At 38.5% G+C, this 19,469-nt stretch overlaps 1 protein-coding gene across 1 annotated transcript; it reads left to right on the top strand.

Annotated features, from left to right (window-relative positions):
* The first annotated feature begins 9,590 nt into the window (after positions 1-9,590).
* On the top strand, positions 9,591-17,513 carry LOC129244317 (formin-J-like). Its single transcript, XM_054881935.1, has 4 exons — positions 9,591-10,086; positions 12,049-12,203; positions 12,294-12,471; positions 17,383-17,513. Exons 1-4 carry the CDS (start codon positions 9,591-9,593, stop codon positions 17,511-17,513), a joined length of 960 nt encoding a protein of 319 aa, XP_054737910.1.
* The last annotated feature ends 1,956 nt before the right edge of the window (positions 17,514-19,469 follow it).

Genomic DNA, 19,469 nt, shown 5'->3' with positions numbered 1-19,469 from the left:
TGCATCATTAAATATTTTATTTGGCGCAAATCTGCCCTTATCTTCTATTCTGTTTTCGTGGCGAAACCTTTCTATAATGTGCTGGACAGTTGAGGAACTAATAGCAACACTTTCTGCAATTTTTCGTTGGCTTTTGCCCTCTTTATAATAACGAATAACGTCTTCCCTTTTTTCAAGTGAGGTCTGTTTTCCCATTTTAAAAAATTTTAATTTTTCCAACTTTTCTTTACAACAATTTTTTGAGAATGACTTCAGAAGATAAACTCAACAGAAAAAAATACATTTCACCGTTAATGCATTCTCAAAGAAAATATAAATTACACTGCATCATTTGAGCTGTGAGAATATTTTGATGAGAAAACTATTTGTTTCTATATTTTTTCAGCAAGCTTTGCTTTTGTTATTGTTCTTTGTGCAGTGGTAAACAGTACATACATATATCGAAGTCATATACTTTTTTTTATTAAATTTAATTAATATCGAGTCATTTTTTTTCTAAAAAAGTATCATCTGCATCAAATAAGCTGTGAGTCACTGTATATAAGTATGTATATTGGCGCTTACATCTATTTTGGGTGTTTAGCTGAGCTCATCCTCCTATTTGTTGCGTGCGTCTTAATGTTGTTCCACAATTAGAGGGACCTACAGTTTTAAGCCAACTGCAGATGGCAGATATTTTTTTGTTTTTACTTGAGCTTTGTTTTCATGTCAGAAATACACTCAGAGGCTTGCAATTGCCTGCCGAGAGGCGAACGCTATTAGAAAAACTTTTTCTTCATTTTTGGTATTTCACGGATATTCGAATTTATGTTCTCCGAATTCCAAATTGCAGTCACTCACGAACCAATTCGGCTATGGCGACCGCAGTCCATCTAATTTTAGTACGATAAAGTATAAGTTTGAAGTCACTAAAAATCGCGTTGATTTTTAACATTTTTTGTTTTACTACGATGTTGAGAATTTTCTTCCATATGAAGAATTTTATGTGAAAGAAAATGCTCAATAACTCAGCATATTGCCATTGAGAGCGACCTATCGACAAATTAAATTAAAATGGAATTTCTTGAAGAACAAACAAACAAAAAACACAAACTAATACGAAAGCTTAATATTTGAAGAACCATAAAAACGGCTTAATTCATGTTCAAATTCAATTCAATTTCAATTTAAATTCAAAAATCTTTTAATTCTCATAAGGTAAGGCAATTTTTTAGCACTATCGATCACTGCATTTGATTCAGAACCTTCGAAAAACGAATGCACATTTGACTAGATCTCGGCTCGAATATAGTACTAATATACTGATATTACACCAGTTGCTCGTAGAGAAAAAAGAAGGTACACCAACTACTCCTAAAATGTGCTACAAATTGTGGTTGTGCTATAAGGATTAAGGATTATAGCTACTTTCTTTTGAGAAATGCTGTGAAAGAATTATTAAATATTTTTCAATAATTTTTGCTTGATTAAAAATAGTAAATTTTCCGATGTATCTTCAGTAAAACTTCCGCTTCGGCTGGCGCTGCAGTAACCCATCCGCTCAACCCAATTTTCCTATTCCATATTGATGGTCTCACGAATAACTTCATCTTAAGTGTCTCCAACGTTTATGGATTATCCGCTTAGTATTGATCTTAAACGACATCCCCAAAAAAATCTGAGGAGATCTAGTCGCAGCAACGAGCCGATCCAGTTCATATTGCCGCGATATGATATTGAATTTCTGAAAGCTGCTATTATCCAAATAACATGTGACTTAAAAACCAAACCGCTGATGGCCCACCCTTTAAATACCTACTCTGCATAAGCGCACCAATTCCTGCAGGGTGCACCACTTATATAAACGCACACGCATACGTGCCCATGTGTGTGTATTTACTTTCGCACTGTGGCATTACGTATTTTAATGCTCATAGACATTTCCTTGCGCTAAAAGCGATTAACATAGTTGAGCAGAGCTAAATCACCTAAATTAAGGCCTAATTCCTATAATTAAGCACCAATTTATTACTCTACTCAAATATAAAAAAGTAACAATTAATTACTTCTACATGAAAAAATAAGAAATAATTGTATCGGTGTATTAGGCTTTCCCAGAATCAGCACTTCTTCCTCCTAAAGTCAATATTGATCCTTCGCAGTTAGGTTAGGTTATAATGGTTGCCCAGAAAGTGGGCCCACCTGGTCGAAGAAGGTATTTGTGGTTTATGAACGGTGGCTAATTTTCGGCTGTGGTAGCCGCTTTATGCTGCTGATGAAATTCATCAGATTTTTAATATCAAGGCTTGCTATGTCAGCAGGCGTAGGAAGGAAGTGAAAACCAAGATGCCTAAATCTTAGTACCGCGTTTTCTTAATGTGTGACCTATCCATTGCCACTTTCTGCGTTTGATTTGCCTAAAGATGGATTCCTCATTCGTTAATCTCCACAGTGCGTTGTTACTGACGTTGTTTGGCCAGAATATTCTGCAGATGATGCCGAGGCATTTGTTGACGAAAGATTGTAGCATCTGTGTGATGGTGTTAGAGACCAGCCATGTTTCGCTTCCGTACAGCAATACGGACTTTACGCATGATCATATGCATTGGTAGTTTATGGTAGTGCGCCTGGAGATTCGCGAACTCCCCCATACTGTATGCATTCGCCCGAATACCGCCCTTGCTTTGTTTAGCCTGCAGTCGACATCTTCATCTGCTCCACCATCTGCCGTAATGATGCAACCAAGGTAGTAGAAGCTTTCGACAAATTCCACCGGGCATCCGTCAACCAATATCTGCCTTGCGTTATGGTGGTTAACTGTCATAGCCTTGGCCTTGGCGATGTTGACTTCCAGTCCGACAGTGCGTGCCAGCGTGACTAGTCTGTCCGCCTTCTCAAGCATGTCAGAGAGTTTGCCAGAGAGGAGACAGATATCATCGGCGAAGTCCAGGACCTCAAGATGCCTGGTGAAGCTCCACACGATGCCTTTTTTGTGCAGAGTCAGTTGCCTCATGACGTCATCAAGCACGATGGCGAAGAGAAGGGCGACAGGGACAATCTTGCCTTACGCCTGCGTTGGTAGTGAATGGATCGCTGATATCGCCTTTGTGAAGCACTGTCAGCTCAGAGTTCTCGTAGAGGGCTTTGGTGAGGCGGATTATCTAGGCGGAAACTCCCTTTCTACACAGTGCCAGCCATATTGCGTCTCGTTTGATAGTGTTGAACGCCTTCTTGAAGTCTACGAACAGCATGTAGAGCGGGGTGCACCACACAACTGATTGTTCTACTATAATTCGAAATGTGTTGGCTTGGTCAACACAGCTTCGGTGAAGGCGAAAACCAGCTTATTCGATATCTTTGAACCTGCTTTGTACGATTGGGGCTACAATTTTGTAAATGGTGTTATTTCTCGGCAGTTGCCACACTCACACAGGTCGCGAATTTAGCTTTGGATTTGAATGCCGTGAGCCTGATTTCTCTTTTCTGCTCGCATATTGTCAGCTAACCTAACGAACTTTCTTATATCGGTCAGTCCATAAGTTCGTGCGTATTTTACCCATAATTTCACTTTTGTACGATTTTTGCATACAAAAAATTATTCTCGGAATTTAACGGAACTATTTAGATTTTCTTTGATATATTGTGCATTGAACAAGTGATTTTAATCGCGGATAGAAGCACGTGTGGTTAAAAAATAAAGTGAAATCTTCGAACGCGTATAAGAGGCATATTTTGTATTTTTTTTATAAAAGCGGTAAAGTGGTTTTCACAATACCGAATTGGTAACTGCGACGTGGAGGATGCCCCGCGCGCTGGTCGTCCTGAAGTCTTTAACTCCGACGCCTTGCTGGAACTCGTGGAAGCTGAGCCAAATTTGACAGTCGATATGACAGCTCAGAGGTTAAATTCATCGCATGGAACAGTTCACAGGCACCTGGTTCAGTTGGGAAAAATTTCAAAGCTGGGAAAATGGGTTCCGCATAGACTTTCCGTCGCCAACCTTCAGCAGAGAGTGAATGTGTGTTCTCAGCTGCTGCAACGGCTTGAAAATGAAAGTTTTTTGAACCGTATCGTTATTGGTGATGAAAAATGGGTCCTTTACAATAATCCTGTTCGCAAACGCCAATGGTTAGATAAAGATGAAACACCAGAACCGACCCCTAGAGATGGCCTTCACCCCAAGAAGATTCTCCTGTATATTTGGTGGGATATGACCAGTATTGATTATTATGAACTTCTGGAACCAAACCAGACGATAACTGCTGATTATTATTCCCGCCAGTTATCAAACCTGAATGAGGCACTTAACAAAAATCGACCGTATTGACCGTATTGACCGTCTTTAGTGAATAGACGCAAAGTTTTGTTTCACCACGACAACGCAAGACCTCATAGCGCAAGGCAAACATTAGGCAAGCTGAACGAGCTCGAATGGGTGCTAATGCCGCATCCACCATACTCTCCGGATATTGCACCTTGTGATTATCACCTTTTCCATGGACTTCAACCCCATAAGAGTAACAAGAACTACTCCTCAAAAGAAGCTATAGAAAGGGATATTGAAGCGTATTTTGGCTCCAAGGACAAACAATTTTTTGAGCAGGGAATTAAACATTTGCCTAAACGTTGGGAATACATTGTAAATAATGAAGAAAAATATATTATTGATTAATAAATACAGGGTGGCTGATGAAAGCCGCTACCAAAAAAAAATTGAGTAACTTTTTTTCTTTTTAAGTTATCTGTTCCATTTTTGTTTTAATTTGCAGATTGATCTTTAAAATTTATTAAAATGGATAACTAAGACACGCAAACAAGAATTTGGATAGTCCGCCGCTATCACGCACTGGAGTCCGTAGTTTTGGTACAGAGAGAGTACAGGCGGATGTTTGGCGGCGATCCCCCGAGCAGATGGAGGAGACTGGTGAATAATTTTGCTGAGCAAGGAACAGTCGCAAGAAGGCCTTATCATCGAAACCCACCAGTTCGGACGGAGGAAACGATCGCTGCTGTAGCTGCAGCTATACAAAGCAATCCAAGGGTTTCAACAAGAAGCTTATCTGCTCAACTTGGTGTCAGCCGACAGTCTTTGCAAACAATAATGCACAAAGATTTAGACTTATTTCCCTACAAAATTCAAATGGTTAACAAACTGAATGCAGCAGACTTGCCGATTCGCTTGGAATTTTGTTAGAAGATCCTGCAAATGGTGGAAGAAGACCAAAACATGTTAAACTGCCTTTTCATGTCTGATGAGGCCCATTTCGATTTAAACGGCAATGTGTACAAACAAAATTGTCGAATATGGAGTACTTCTAACCCACAGATACTCCACGAGACGGAATTGCATCCTCTTCGCGTGGCAGTGTGGTGTGCGGTTTCTTCACGCTGTATTGTCGGGCCTTATTTTTTTGAAGAAAATGGTCACACCGTTACGGTTACTGGAGACCGTTATTTGAAAATGCTGAAAGAATTTTTCTATCCAGAACTACGCCAAAAGAGAATTCCTTTCAACTCTGTGTGGTTTCAACAAGATGGGGCAACGTCTCACATAGCCCAGACTGTTATGACAGAGTTGCGACGAAAATTTCCCAATAAACTGATTTCAAGAAACTCCGAATTCCGTTGGCCCCCCAGGTCGCCTGACCTTACTGCACCTGACTTATTCTTGTGGGGTTTATGTAAACAAGAAGTTTATAAAACAAAGCCAACAAATTTGGATGAACTAAAACAATCCATTCGGGCAACAATTGCGGCTATTCCTGTCGCAACTCTCAAAGCAGCAATGAACAACTTTTTACTAAGATTCCGTACTTGTGTCAACGAGCATGGGGGGCATTTAAATTCAATTATTTTTAAAACTAGTTAAGCTTTATTTAATAAAATTTAATGACCTTCAACTTGAAAAAAAAAATAAATGAATTCCATACACTAAAAAAAAAGTTATTTGAGTTTCTTAATGTAGCAAAATTCATCAGCCACCCTGTACATTAAATATTTTTTTTATTAATTTTAAAACTTAAAAAAACGCACGAACTTATGGACTGGCCTGATACTATAGGTTTATATAATATATATATGTATATATATAATTGGCGCGTACGCAATTTTTGGGTGTTTGGCCGAGCTCTTCCTCCTATTTGTGGAGGGACGCTATTAGAAAAATGTATTTTTTTTTATTAATTTTGCTTTCACCGAGATTCGAACCAACGTTCTCTCTGTGAATTCCGAATGGTAATCACGCACCAACCCATTCGGCTACGGCTGCCGAATATATTATATATAAAATAACTTAATTTAGTATCTTTTTTGAAGCCGATTAAAAATTAGAATTGATCTACTACATACAAATAGATTCTAAAATATTTTCTTTAGCAACTGTGGCCTTAATGGAAAAACATTTTCCCATAAAAGCTAATAAATGGATATTTCCAAATGCTTTTTGCTTTCATTGTTTTCATTAAGTATTACCCGCCGAGCTAATTACAGCTGAAAATCAGCGTTAACTTAATCGAAACATTATTTTAGTGCTTTGGTTCTAAGCTTTAATCACAATATGTACACCTATATAAATGCATATGTATGTACATACCTGCGCGTTTGTACCAAATTGAGGCCTCCAAAAAATAAACAACAACAATAAAGCGCATTCACATGCAGAATAAAACAAAAAAAATACAACAACATTATTTTGTTTTGATTGAAGCAGCAAAGGGTGCCAAGACACAGCGAATAGTCTAGACAATTTCGACAGCACTTAAGCTCGCTCTGTCTGTGGCTGCGGTAATGTTCTGGAAACCAACCAAGAAGCTCCAAACAGCACCAGTACTAAACATCAACAAGAGCAACCGGCAACCAGCATCGAGCGGCAGATAAATGTGCACGTATAATACATATATAAGTATGTATGTTGTTTGTACGTCTGTATGTGCATATGTAGGTAGGAGGTCGGTTTGGTACCTCCACCATAAATTAAGAATGCACTTACCCAGCTATTAGTGGCTTGCAGCTGTTGTTATCGTCCCCCCATTGTTGTTGTTGGTTATGCTGTTGTTGCTGATGCTGATGCTGCTGCCTTTTGCCGTAGAGCAGCTTTTGCTTCTCTGAGGCAGATCCACCATCGGCTTAAGAAGCGCTTGAGTCGAAGTGAGGACAGAGAATTCAGCTAAAAAGTGATCGCAGTTGGAAGTTTAACTGCGCGCATACATACATACATATAAATATATACATATGCGAATGTAAGTATGTGTAGTTGCATTGGTTTTGTTTTTGTTTTGTTGGCATAAGCTGCAAACAAATAAATATCCGGGGAGTCTCCTGCGGCTATGTCTGATTTTAAGCCTTCCATCACTGCCGCGATGGCCATGGCCGCCATGGCTGTTGTGCTATATTTTGTTTGTGTATGATGCAATCGCGTAGAACAGTGGCAGCCGAAAGCGATTTGCCCCACACCCATCAACATTCAATTCGAGGCTGCGGATTATTCACATGACTGCATGCATACACACACATACATACATATGTACATATGTATGCGACCATTTTCGATAGCGTCTTAGTCGTCCTCTTCAGCATTGCAATTTTAAGGCCTCACTGGCTTACTTACTTACTTACTTCCTTGTACTTGTTTACCCAACTTAAGCGGCCCGCCGTAGGCTCAGTAGCTCGTAGTTGCTCAGTTGCGTATGTTGTGGGGCGTGTTTCTTTTATTACTTAAATGTTTTTCCTTTTAATTACTTTTGTTTCAATTTTTCACATTTTGATACATGCATATTCATACATAAATACGTAGTATGTAAGTATGTACATAAGCGTGATATTAAACTAAACGTTGAAACAGTAGCGGCTCCACTGGTTTCCAAAGTCATCACGCATCGTTTGATCCATGGCATTGTTTAACTCTGGTCACCTCAGCGTAGTGCAAATCGCATTTACGTTTTCTTACGTGCATGCACTTTTATATGTTTTATGTTTTTGTTATGTTGTTCGCCTTGTTAATGTTGGAAATCCGCTCAATTTTGTGAAGCTCTTTTGAAATCAAACACAGCATTGTTGAATTCCTGCAATTACGGCAAATGTCTCAATCAGCTGGGTTGGGAGATTTAAAATGCGAGCATGGAATTAAGTATCTCCCTTCCTCGGCGACTAGAGCGCATCCCTTTCTCGGCCTTAATCAATATCGTCTAACGAATCGGTGAAAATAATCGAAATATTAGCTAAACGCATATCTAGATCTCTTCTACAAATACTCAGCGGTCTGTTCCGCTTTAAGGCTCAGAACGAGCTCACAATGGAAGATTGTCACACGTGGACATTCAACCATCTTAGACTCCTATACAAATATACCCAGTGATTGTGATTGTCACCCTCCCATTCTCTGCTTCGAAAGGAATTTTTAGACTGGAATGGCTTGAAGAATACCCATCACCCAACACACCTCTTAAGATCTACACGGACGGATCTAAAATGGACACCGGTGTAGGATCAGGATTATATTGCGAAGAGCTTTCTCTCAGTGAATCGTTTAAACTACCGGATCACTGTAGTGTTTTTCAAATGGAAATAAACGCTATTCATGAAGCCTTAAAATGGTTAAAGATAAACAGAATACCTGTATCATCAAAAGATATCTGCATTCTATCAGCCAAACTGCCGTACGGGCCCTGGATGCATTCCAAATAACATCAAGGAGTGTCTTGCACTGTTGCCAATATCTTAATGAGATGACCAAAAAATATCGTATTATCTTATGCTGGATTCCAGGCCACAGAGATATACCTGGGAACTGTAGGGCTGACCAACTTGCAAGAGAAGGTACCTGTATGCCAAACATAAGCAATTGTATGGTGATACCTCTCGCAACTTGTAAGCTTCTTATTAAGGACGCACTAATCGGTTCTGTAAATCAAAGAGCAACATGGCCAAGGCTAAATCTACGTCTGTCCAAGAATATTATAAAATTGAGTAGACTTCAAATTAGGTCCTTAGTAGGGGCGCGCACAGGACATTGTCTCATAGGAAATGATGCAAGGAGATTAGGCGTTTACAGAAAATGCAGAAATGAGGAGGAGTTGGAAACAATTCAACACCGTTTTTGTACATGCCCGCCTCTAGCCAGAGGCAGGAACCGATATTTAAGATCCTACTTCTTAATGAATATACATAGATAATCTATACACTTTAGGTATCAACAACCTTTTACGCTTTCTCAAAAGCTCATGATGGTTCAATATGGAAAGAGAAATGTAGCCCAGCTCCTGCGACTCACAACGGACCCATTTCGTGGTCTAAGTGGCATCGCTGTCTCTATATGCGATGCGGCTGCCAAGCCTAACCTAACCTAACCTAAGACTAGGCTCCTACAGGGTGATGCAAATACTTGTATATTTTTGAATCATATGATTTGTTAGTGCATTTTTGAGAGTGAATAAGTGCACATGTGAATCAGAATCTCTAAGTCGATTTTGATTTATCAATATTAATTTCAACAACCAAATAAACATTAACAATTGCTTTTTAAAGCTGAACATATTTAAGTTCAACAGTGTTATTATCCAAAAGTGAAGTTTTGTTAATTAAATTATCATAGTAAACATTTAACACGTGAACAAATGAGTGACCAACGCTCACCTTCAGAGCAAGGTCACTCTGTGCTGAGATCAACTGACATAGTCAATGAGTTAAATGCTCTGGTTTATCAATACCAAACGCAAACAACAAATCTAAATGCTGTATTACAAGGCAACCCAATTAATGTGACACCTTTGAGCGAAAATTATGATAATTCTGCTACTGAGGACTTTGAAACGAGTAATGAAAGTGATAGTAAAGTGGAATGGCAAACTGTGACAAGCAAAAGACGTCAGTTAGGCTCTCCCACTATTGATCACAAGCGAACAAGGACAGACAGCAATAAAAACATAGTAGAAAATATTAACAATACTATAAACAACAACAACAACAATAACATAATCAGCAACCCCAGCAGCACAAACATGTTTGCCGGATTACAAGACGAGTCAGACGGTAATAATGAACAGCAGAATGAAGAAGAGACTACACCAAAACCACCACCAATTATTATACCAAATATAAGCGACATTAGCGGTATGATTAAGTATTTTGTAAGTGTTATAAATAAATGCGAATTTAGTTATAAAGCTCTGAGAGATGGTCAAATTCGAGTAATGGTGAAGTCTATAGATTCATACAGAACTTTAATAAAAGCTATGAAAGAGAAAGAAATTAACTTTCATACATATCAACTTAAGCAGGAGCGTGCATATAGAATTGTCTTAAAGAATTTACATTTTTCTACTCCAGAAGGTGAAATAAAAAAAGAAATAGAAGCATTAGGTTTTCAAGTTAGGAACGTCAGCAATATAAGAAGTAGATTTACTAACATGCCCTTGTGCATGCATTTTGTCGACTTAGAACCAAACAACAACAATAAAAATATCTTTAATTTGAAACATCTTGGTAATGCTATTGTTAAGGTTGAGCCGCCAAAGAAAGTAATTGATGTTGTACAATGCCATCGGTGTCAAGAGTTCGGACACACCAAATCATACTGCTCTAGGCCGTACAGGTGTGTGAAATGTGGTCTGGATCACCCAACAGCCAAACCAAACATTTCAGATAGGAGGCAAAATTTTGCATCCTATTCTTACACTGCTCAAGGTTTTCCTCAACTAAATAATTTTACACAAAGAGAAAACGTAAATGCCAATCCAAACATATCGTATGCCCAATGTGTCAAAAGCAATTCTAATCAAGATAATAATGTTCTTGAAAAAATTGAAAAGTTACTTTCTAAAAAAATTGATCTCACTCAAAGCTTATTTAAAATGATGTCTCTTTTAATGGAAAAACTATGCAAGTAAATCTACGAATAGCGATCTGGAAAGCCAATGGTTTAAGTAATCATACCGAGGAAGTAACAATGTTCCTCAATTTAAACAATATTGACATCTTGCTAGTGACCGAAACTCATTTCAAAACTAAATCATACTTTAAAATTGTAGGATACGATCTTATTTGTGCAAACCATCCACGCAACAGAGCCCATGGTGGCTCAGCCATTTTAATTAGATCTGAGATCAAATATGAAAGTCTGGAAAAAGTCAAAGAACAATACTTACAAGCATCCGGGGTTAAAATTAAATGTTATACTCATGAGTTACCAATATATTCAGTATACTTCCCTCCGCGATTCAATCTTAAAGCTGACCAATATGTTGAGATTTTTAAAAATTTTGGACCCACATTTTTTGTTGGTGGAGACTTCAATGCAAAACACCCTTGGTGGGGCTCTAGGCTCATCAACCCAAAGGGCAAACATGCATCACCCAAAGAAACTTTTTTATTTTATCTACAGGTACGCCAACTTATTGGCCAAGCGATCCAAAAAAATTCCGGACCTTCTTGACTTTGTGGTATACTCTCGCATACCCAGTTGTAAGTTAAGCATTCAGAACAGTAATGATCTCAGTTCAGATCACTCTCCTTTAATTGTTATATACAATGACAATGACATTTCCAAGAAATGTAAAATACTTCGCCCAAAAACTGACCTCGAATCTTTTCAATATTGGATTGATAAACATATTGATCTGAATGCGCCGTTAGAAACGGGAATTGAACTAGAAGCAGCAATAGAATCATTTACGAACCTTATTCATGAGGCGACAAAGGACCAACCCATTTCTAATAACCATTCCCAAGTCGCATCTGAGATATTGCTGCTCATTAATACCAAAAGAAGATTAAGGAAAGCCTGGCAGGAAAATAGATACCCTGCTCAAAAGAGAGATCTTAATAGAGCAAAGAAGCAACTGAAATTAAAGCTTGCTGATTTTAAGAACCAGACTTTTAGCTCGTTTATTAAGAACCTTGAACCCACTAAAAATGATGATCACAGTCTTTGGAAAGCTACCAAATACCTTAAGCGACCAACCAAACGTAAAGTAGCAGTACGAGATTCAGTCGGCGTATGGTGTAGGAGTGACGAAGCCAAAACAGAGGCATTTGCAAAACACCTCTTTGAAACTTTTCAACCTAATTCCGTAGGTACCAGCAGTGATGAGGTAGAGATATTGAACTTTCTCAAATCTCCATGTCAAATGGACTTACCAATCAGTAAGATATCAAATAATGAAGTTACTACAGAAATTCATAGATTAAATAACTACAAATCACCTGGATATGACTACATCGATAGCAAAGTAGTTAAGGCTCTTCCTGAAAAAGCTATACAATTCCTAACCATAATATACAATGCTATCCTTAATTTATACCATTATCCCACCCAGTAGAAATGTGCCATTGTGGTCATAGTACCAAAACCCAATAAACCCGAGAATAGTGCCAAGTCTTACCGTCCTATTAGTCTGATGGTAACATTCGAAAGAATATTTTTGCAAAGAATGTTGCCTGTAATTGAGGATCATAGCATCATACCTGAACATCAGTTTGGGTTTAGAGTAAAACATGGTACACCAGAGCAGTGCCACAGGGTCGCAAATGTAATTACAGCTGCACTGGAAGAGAAAAAATACTGTTCTGCAGCCTTTTTAGATGTTGAACAAGCATTTGACAGGGTATGGCACCAGGGACTTCTGTTCAAAGTAAAAAAAATATTACCAGCACATTTCTATCTGGTACTTAAATCTTATTTAAGTCCAGACACTTCTATGTAAGGCACGGGGATGCCTCATCTGAAATTTATAACATTAATGCCGGTGTACCCCAAGGTAGTGTCTTAGGTCCTGTCCTGTATACTATATTTACAGCTGATATGCCCAATTCAGAAAAAGTAGAACGTTATAAGAACTTTTGCTGATTATACAGCATTTATCGCTTATAACGAGTCCCCTGTAGAAGCTTCATATCTTTTGCAAAATCAAATCCAAATTTTGGAGTCTTGGCTTAACAAATGGAAAATAAAAGTTAATTCGGAAAAATCTACACATGTCACTTTTACATTAAAAAGAGAGCAATGCCCTGCTGTATTTTTAAATAATAAACAAATTCCCACTAGTGACAGAGTCAAGTATTTAGGGATGCATCTTGATCGACCCCTCACGTGGAAAAGTCACATTCAGGCTAAGCAACAACAACTAAAAATTAAAACAACACGTATGCACTGGCTGCTTGGCCGTAACTCTCAACTTAGTCTAGAAAACAAAATACGGATCTACAAAGCTATTCTGAAGCCCATTTGGACCTACGGAATACAGCTTTGAGGAACTGCTAGCAACTCCAATGTGGAGATCTTGCAACGTTATCAATCAAAAACATTACGAAGCCTTGTTAATGCCCCTTGGTTTATTACCAATGAAAAATCTACACATGTCACTTTTACATTAAAAAGAGAGCAATGCCCTGCTGTATTTTTAAATAATAAACAAATTCCCACTAGTGACAGAGTCAAGTATTTAGGGATGCATCTTGATCGACCCCTCACGTGGAAAAGTCACATTCAGGCTAAGCAACAACAACTAAAAATTAAAACAACACGTATGCACTGGCTGCTTGGCCGTAACTCTCAACTTAGTCTAGAAAACAAAATACGGATCTACAAAGCTATTCTGAAGCCCATTTGGACCTACGGAATACAGCTTTGAGGAACTGCTAGCAACTCCAATGTGGAGATCTTGCAACGTTATCAATCAAAAACATTACGAAGCCTTGTTAATGCCCCTTGGTTTATTACCAATGAATCTATTCATAACGACTTAGGCATTCCTTTTATAAAGAATGAAATTCGAAAATATAGTACTAGATATCTGAAACGATTATTTTAGACTTATATCTTAGACTTGCCATTCCTCTAGTATGAAACTCTCTATACTCCACCTATAAACTTTAAGGTAAAATTAAGTAAGTTAATCTTACGTAATAATATTAACAAATAATGAATTTAAGCAATCTTGAAGTACTAATGAATTTTAATAATTTAAGAGTGAACTGTACAAGTTAACAAGCTGTGTAATTTCTATGTAGATTTGCACAAAAGCAAAACTACCGCTGCCATTATCTTATAAGATCTAATTTGCTGAATGTCTTATAATAGATAGATTGCAAATAAAGTAAGTTATAATAAAAAAAAAATGATTTGTTGACACTGGCAGGGGCTTTCCGCTCAAATATTATACGCCGCGGAAAGAAATTAAAGTACTCATTAACGTTTCAAAATATTGAAAACGTGTGCCCAATGTAGCTTTTTGTACGAAATTAAGTGAAAAGGAAATCAAGTAAACTCATGAGACCCGCTTGCAAATGGACAACATGAACGATCTTCGGCAAAGTAAGTGCCTCGCATCGATCTCGACAACCCAACATGTTGCATAAGGGGTTAGTGGTAGTCATCTTCTCTTCTTAATTGGCGCGATAACCGCTTACGCGATTTTGGCCGGGTTTAACAATGCGCGCCAGTGGTTTCTTTCTCGTGCTAATCGGCGCCAATTGGACACACCAAATGAAGCCAAGTCCTTCTCCACCTGATCTTTCCAACGCAGAGAAGGCCTTCCTTTTCCTCTACTACCACCAGCTGGTACCGCATCAAATTCTTTCAGAGCCGGAGCGTTTGTATCCATTTGGACGACATGACCCAGCCAACGTAGCCGCTGGAGCTTTATTCGCTGCGCTATGTCTATGTCGTCGTAAAGCTCATATAGCTCATTGTTCCATCGCCTGCGATATTCGCCGTTGCCAACGTGCAAGGGTCCAAAAATCTTTCGCAGAATCTTTTTCTCAAACACTCCAAGCGCCGCTTCATCGGATGTTGTCATCGTCCATGCTTGTGCGCCATACGTTAGGAGGGGCATGATGAGAGTCTTGTAGAGTGTTAGTTTTGTTCGTTGAGAGAGGATTTTACTACTCAGTTGCCTATTTAGTCCAAGGGAGCGCTTGTTGGCAAGCGAGATTCTACGTTGGTTAGGGGTAGTCAGAGTCCCGAAAAAATGATGATTTTCAGTAATTTCTTTTGTTAGTCAATTGTAATTTGCATTAATACATCATGTTTCGACTTGACTTTAGCAAAATTTCAAAAAAAAAAAAAAAAGAATAATTAATAATTGTAAAAGTTATAGCTGTTTGTGTGAGTCCTTGGATATTCATCTAAATCAATCGGAGAAGAGAAATTAGTCTCATTAATAGATAATTTTATGCCTGATCGAAGCTTTTTTTGAAAATTAACAATATAACGACCTCAGGAAATATTTTTCAGATTTTCGAGAAAAAACCCGAAAATTAATTGTTAAAAAAAATCGAAATTTTTGAAAAAAAAATCCTTCGATCAGGCATGAGTTTTTTATGTTTTTCAAAAGCAGTATAAATTTTATTGAAATCTACCAAGCAGTTTTTAAATTACAGTGTTCACCAGTTCAAAAAATATATTATAGTTTTGAGAAAAACGCATTTAAAATTTTGCTATCTGCTCCGGAGCGCCCTAGCGCCCTTTGTTAATTGTTGAATAACTCGAAAAATATTTGTCGGATTCACTTCAAATTTTCACACAATATTTTTAAGATATTATATTTTAAGAAAATGTAAACAAAAATCTAATTTTAGGAATATTCTGACTGTCCCTAAGTACCGTGAAAAAATACATTGGAAGAAATCTTGAATAAATGTCTTAAATAAATGTGGTGAGCGCTGTAGAATCATGATTACCAACTTTTTGTGAACTGAGATAGATTATTGAAGCTTGAACGAAAGAGTACCATATAATAAGGAGTGGTTAAATTTCAAGGGCCGATGTTGAATGTGAACCACACTTAAACGTCAACGACACCGTTGGACTTCTTTCTTTGGAGTTATTTGAAAGAAAATGTATACGTCGATAAGCCAGCAACAATTCAAGAGCTAAAGGATGAGATAATTCGGCACATTAACGGCATAGAACCAAGTTTGGACTATCGGATGTAGGTTTTCCACCGAGGCCGTGGCGGCCATTTGACCAATATTTTATTCAATACATAATTGAGTTATACCAATATTACCATAATAAAGAAAAATGACAATAATTTTCTAAAAAAATTGTATTTTATTCAAAATCAACACCGGCCCTTAAAACTTAACCACCATTTATATCCCATCAAACAATCGAACTTTTGCTCCCTCGTGTTATAAGTTGTTTGGCGATGTCAATTGACCCTCCGCAGCTGCGATTTCATCGCTTACAACTTTTTTGTGTAAGATGAATGTGTTTTGAGTCATTCATGAGATAGAACTGGCGAACTAAAAAAGCAGGTTTTTAAGCACCACGATTCATTTAGACGCCTACAAGCAGCTCTTGAACGGCTTAGGGTTAGCAAGGCAAGTGAGAGGCGAGTACCAGCGCATGGAATGTTTCAAGCTGGGAGTTGAGTTGTGGCGATCGAATGGTTTTCTTAGACTAACCAAGCCACAATTTTCCATAATGCGAGGGTAATAGCCTCGGATAATATATAAATAAATAAAATAATAATAATAATAAAACAACCTTTCGCAGTTTCCTGTCGCACTCTTTGCTTTGCTTTTTTGCAGCTCACCATTTGTCTAAGTACATATCCTTTTACCTGACCTGTCCCTCAGTAGACGCAATTTGAATAAGGGCCATATGAAAATCAAATCATTGAAATTGAAAATTATAGCAATAGGAAAAATCAGCTCATATGGCGAATGAAAGTTAAGCACTATAACTCACTCATCATGACTTCTGAGAACACCGACTGGGCGAGGACTTGGTTTCGACACCTTTGGATTCCGAAATGCTCTTAGCTTTAACGTGGGAGATAAAATTACCCGGCCAAACTCATTTGGACGTTTTTAAAGGCAATCAAGAGAAAGGAGAAGATTTTTACTCGCTGAAAACCACTCGGAGCATTCTACAAAACAGCCCACATCATTGGCGAAATTCTGCGAGAAAATTAATCCATTATTCGTTTGTATGAAAATCGGTGGCTCGTGCATATAATAACGTTCCTGTTTTTACAACTTCATTTGATTTCCCGCTTTGTTTGTTGGCCAACAAAAGCAATGCCACCGGCGCATTCAAGCGCGTGGTTATTCATCATGCCGCCGTCCGGAGTGGCGCATATAATTTAGTAGAGGGTAGATGAAGTTATTTCACCGCCACACAGTGGCACTTCCTGAGGCAATAGTCTAAGACTGTGGCTGATGTGCGTTGACGACGACTACAACGATGACGATGACGACTTGACGTTAACGGTACGATCGTCATGGTTTCTCTTATACTTTTACATTGTTGTAGCTCATTGCGTTGGGATGGCGCTGCTGCGACGTGTCGGTGGCAATGGCACCAGCATGGCGGCCTAACATCAAAGCAAGCGCCAAAACCAAAATTATTACAAAGTGATGTAGCATGACTAAATATAATTTTATGTTTATATACCAAAGTTGCTGCTGAATTGCTGCAGAAGACCCGAATGCCGAATGCCGAATGCCAACAGCCGAAAGCCCAAGCGAAACCAAAGTCAATGGGGGCCAACAAACAACCCAATCAACTGCAGGAAACTGCGCTCAGCTAGCTACTGGCAGAATTGGTAGCACAAAAATGTACAAAAATTAAAGAAAGCCTTGTGTAACTATGAGCATGCGGATGCTTTGTGCATGTATGTGTGTACGTATGCACATGAATGTATGGATGTATGTTTGAATGTATAATAGAAAGGTGGATACTTCGTGCCGACTTGGATATTTGCTTTTGCGTAATTGTTGTTGTTGTCGTGTTGCTGGCGGTGCATTCGCAACCTCAAAGGCATTCTCGTACAATCGAATACACATGTGCACATGCATGTGTGTATAAGTGCATATATGTATGTATGTATGTAAGCATATGGACATATTTTGCTAATTATCCAGATGGAATCATATGCACGTGTGTGGCTGGCCGTTGACCTTGAGTTATCATATAATGATTCCACACTAAGATGGCCTATTTTGAAATTTATACAAGTGCGGTGGAAAGTTCATAGATTTTTTTTTCGGCTTATTGTTTTTATTTTTGAGTTTAATAATGGCATACAAGGTGAAGTCGAAAATAAACGAGACTGAGCTGAAATGGAAACAACAAGAGCTTTGTTCTGATAACTTCGAGTTTATTTAATCAAAATAGTCCCATCTGGCTTCGATGCACTGTTTTGCGCTTTTCGAAAGAGTGTTTCAGGTCATTGACCGGAATGCCCTTCAGTATGTCGGTACAAGCCTTTTGGATGGCCTCTGAGGACGCAAAACGTTTTCCTTTCATGGCCAAAAGGAATTTTCCGAATAGGTAGTAGTCTCAGGGAGCCATATCAGGCGAATACAGTGAGTGATTGATGGTTAAAATGCGATTTCTAGTCAAAGAGTCAGTCACAAGAGTGGATCGATGAGATGGTGCATTATCATGCAATACGCGCCAGCGATATTCAGGGCGAACTCGACGAATGCGATTCAACAAACGCTTCAGAACGCCAAGATAGAAAATTGCATTGACAGTTTAGCCTGTTGACACGAACTCCTTGTGAACAATCCCCTTGGAATCGTAAAAACAAATGACAATCGACTTGATTTTTGATTTCTCCAAACGCGATTTTTTGGGTGGTAGCTCATCTAGAGCCTTCCATTCAGCACTTGACGCTTAGTTTAAGGTCCATGTTGGAAACACCACGTTCCATCACCAGTTAGAATGTTGTAGAGGAAATTCTGGTCTCGCCTCTTTAATGAGGTCTTTCGAATATCGAGTTCTGAGCAATTTTTGGTCCTCGGTTAACTTGTGCAGAATGAAACGTGCCCAGACCTTTCATAAGCCCAAACGATTAGTTAAAATGAGATAAATCGGTGTTATGGAGAGTTGATTACATGAATTTCAACGATGATTTCGGTTCATTTTCGATAAATTTACGAACAATTTCGATGGAGTTTTCGGTCATTACTGTTTACTGTCATTTATGTCCTCACAACCAGCTCTGAAACGTGTAAACCAATCATGAACTCTGGCACGAGATAGACAATCATCGCCATAAACTTTTTTCATCAATTCAAATGTTTTGGTAAGCGTTTTACCGATTTAAAAAAAAATTGATTTTAGCTTTTTGTTCGAAACTCGTTTTTCTAAAATTCCGGCCCCTTTTCTTTTATGCTTTTAATATAAAGAAAAAATAAATAATTGGCGCGTACGCTTCTGTTGGGTGTTTGGCCGAGCTGCTTTTCCTATTTGTGGTGTGCGTCTCGATGCTGTTCCAAATATGACCTACAGTTTCAAGCCGACTCCAAACGGCAGATATTTTTATAAGGAGCTTTTTCATGGCAGAACTACACTCGGAAGTTTGCCATTGCTTGCCGAGGGGCGACTGCTATTAGAAAAATGTTTTTCTTAATTTGGTGTTTCACCGAGATTCGAACCTACGTTCTCTCTGTGAATTCCGAATGGTAGTCACGCACCAAACCATTCGGCTACGGCGACCGCCAAGATCCATTGAGCTGAAATATTGATTGAAGGACCT

The sequence above is a fragment of the Anastrepha obliqua genome, chromosome 4, assembly GCF_027943255.1.
Source record: "Anastrepha obliqua isolate idAnaObli1 chromosome 4, idAnaObli1_1.0, whole genome shotgun sequence".
In the NCBI taxonomy this organism is placed as follows: domain Eukaryota; kingdom Metazoa; phylum Arthropoda; class Insecta; order Diptera; family Tephritidae; genus Anastrepha; species Anastrepha obliqua.
Note: the sequence above shows the minus strand (reverse complement) of the source record. Positions and strands in the feature narration are given on the sequence as shown.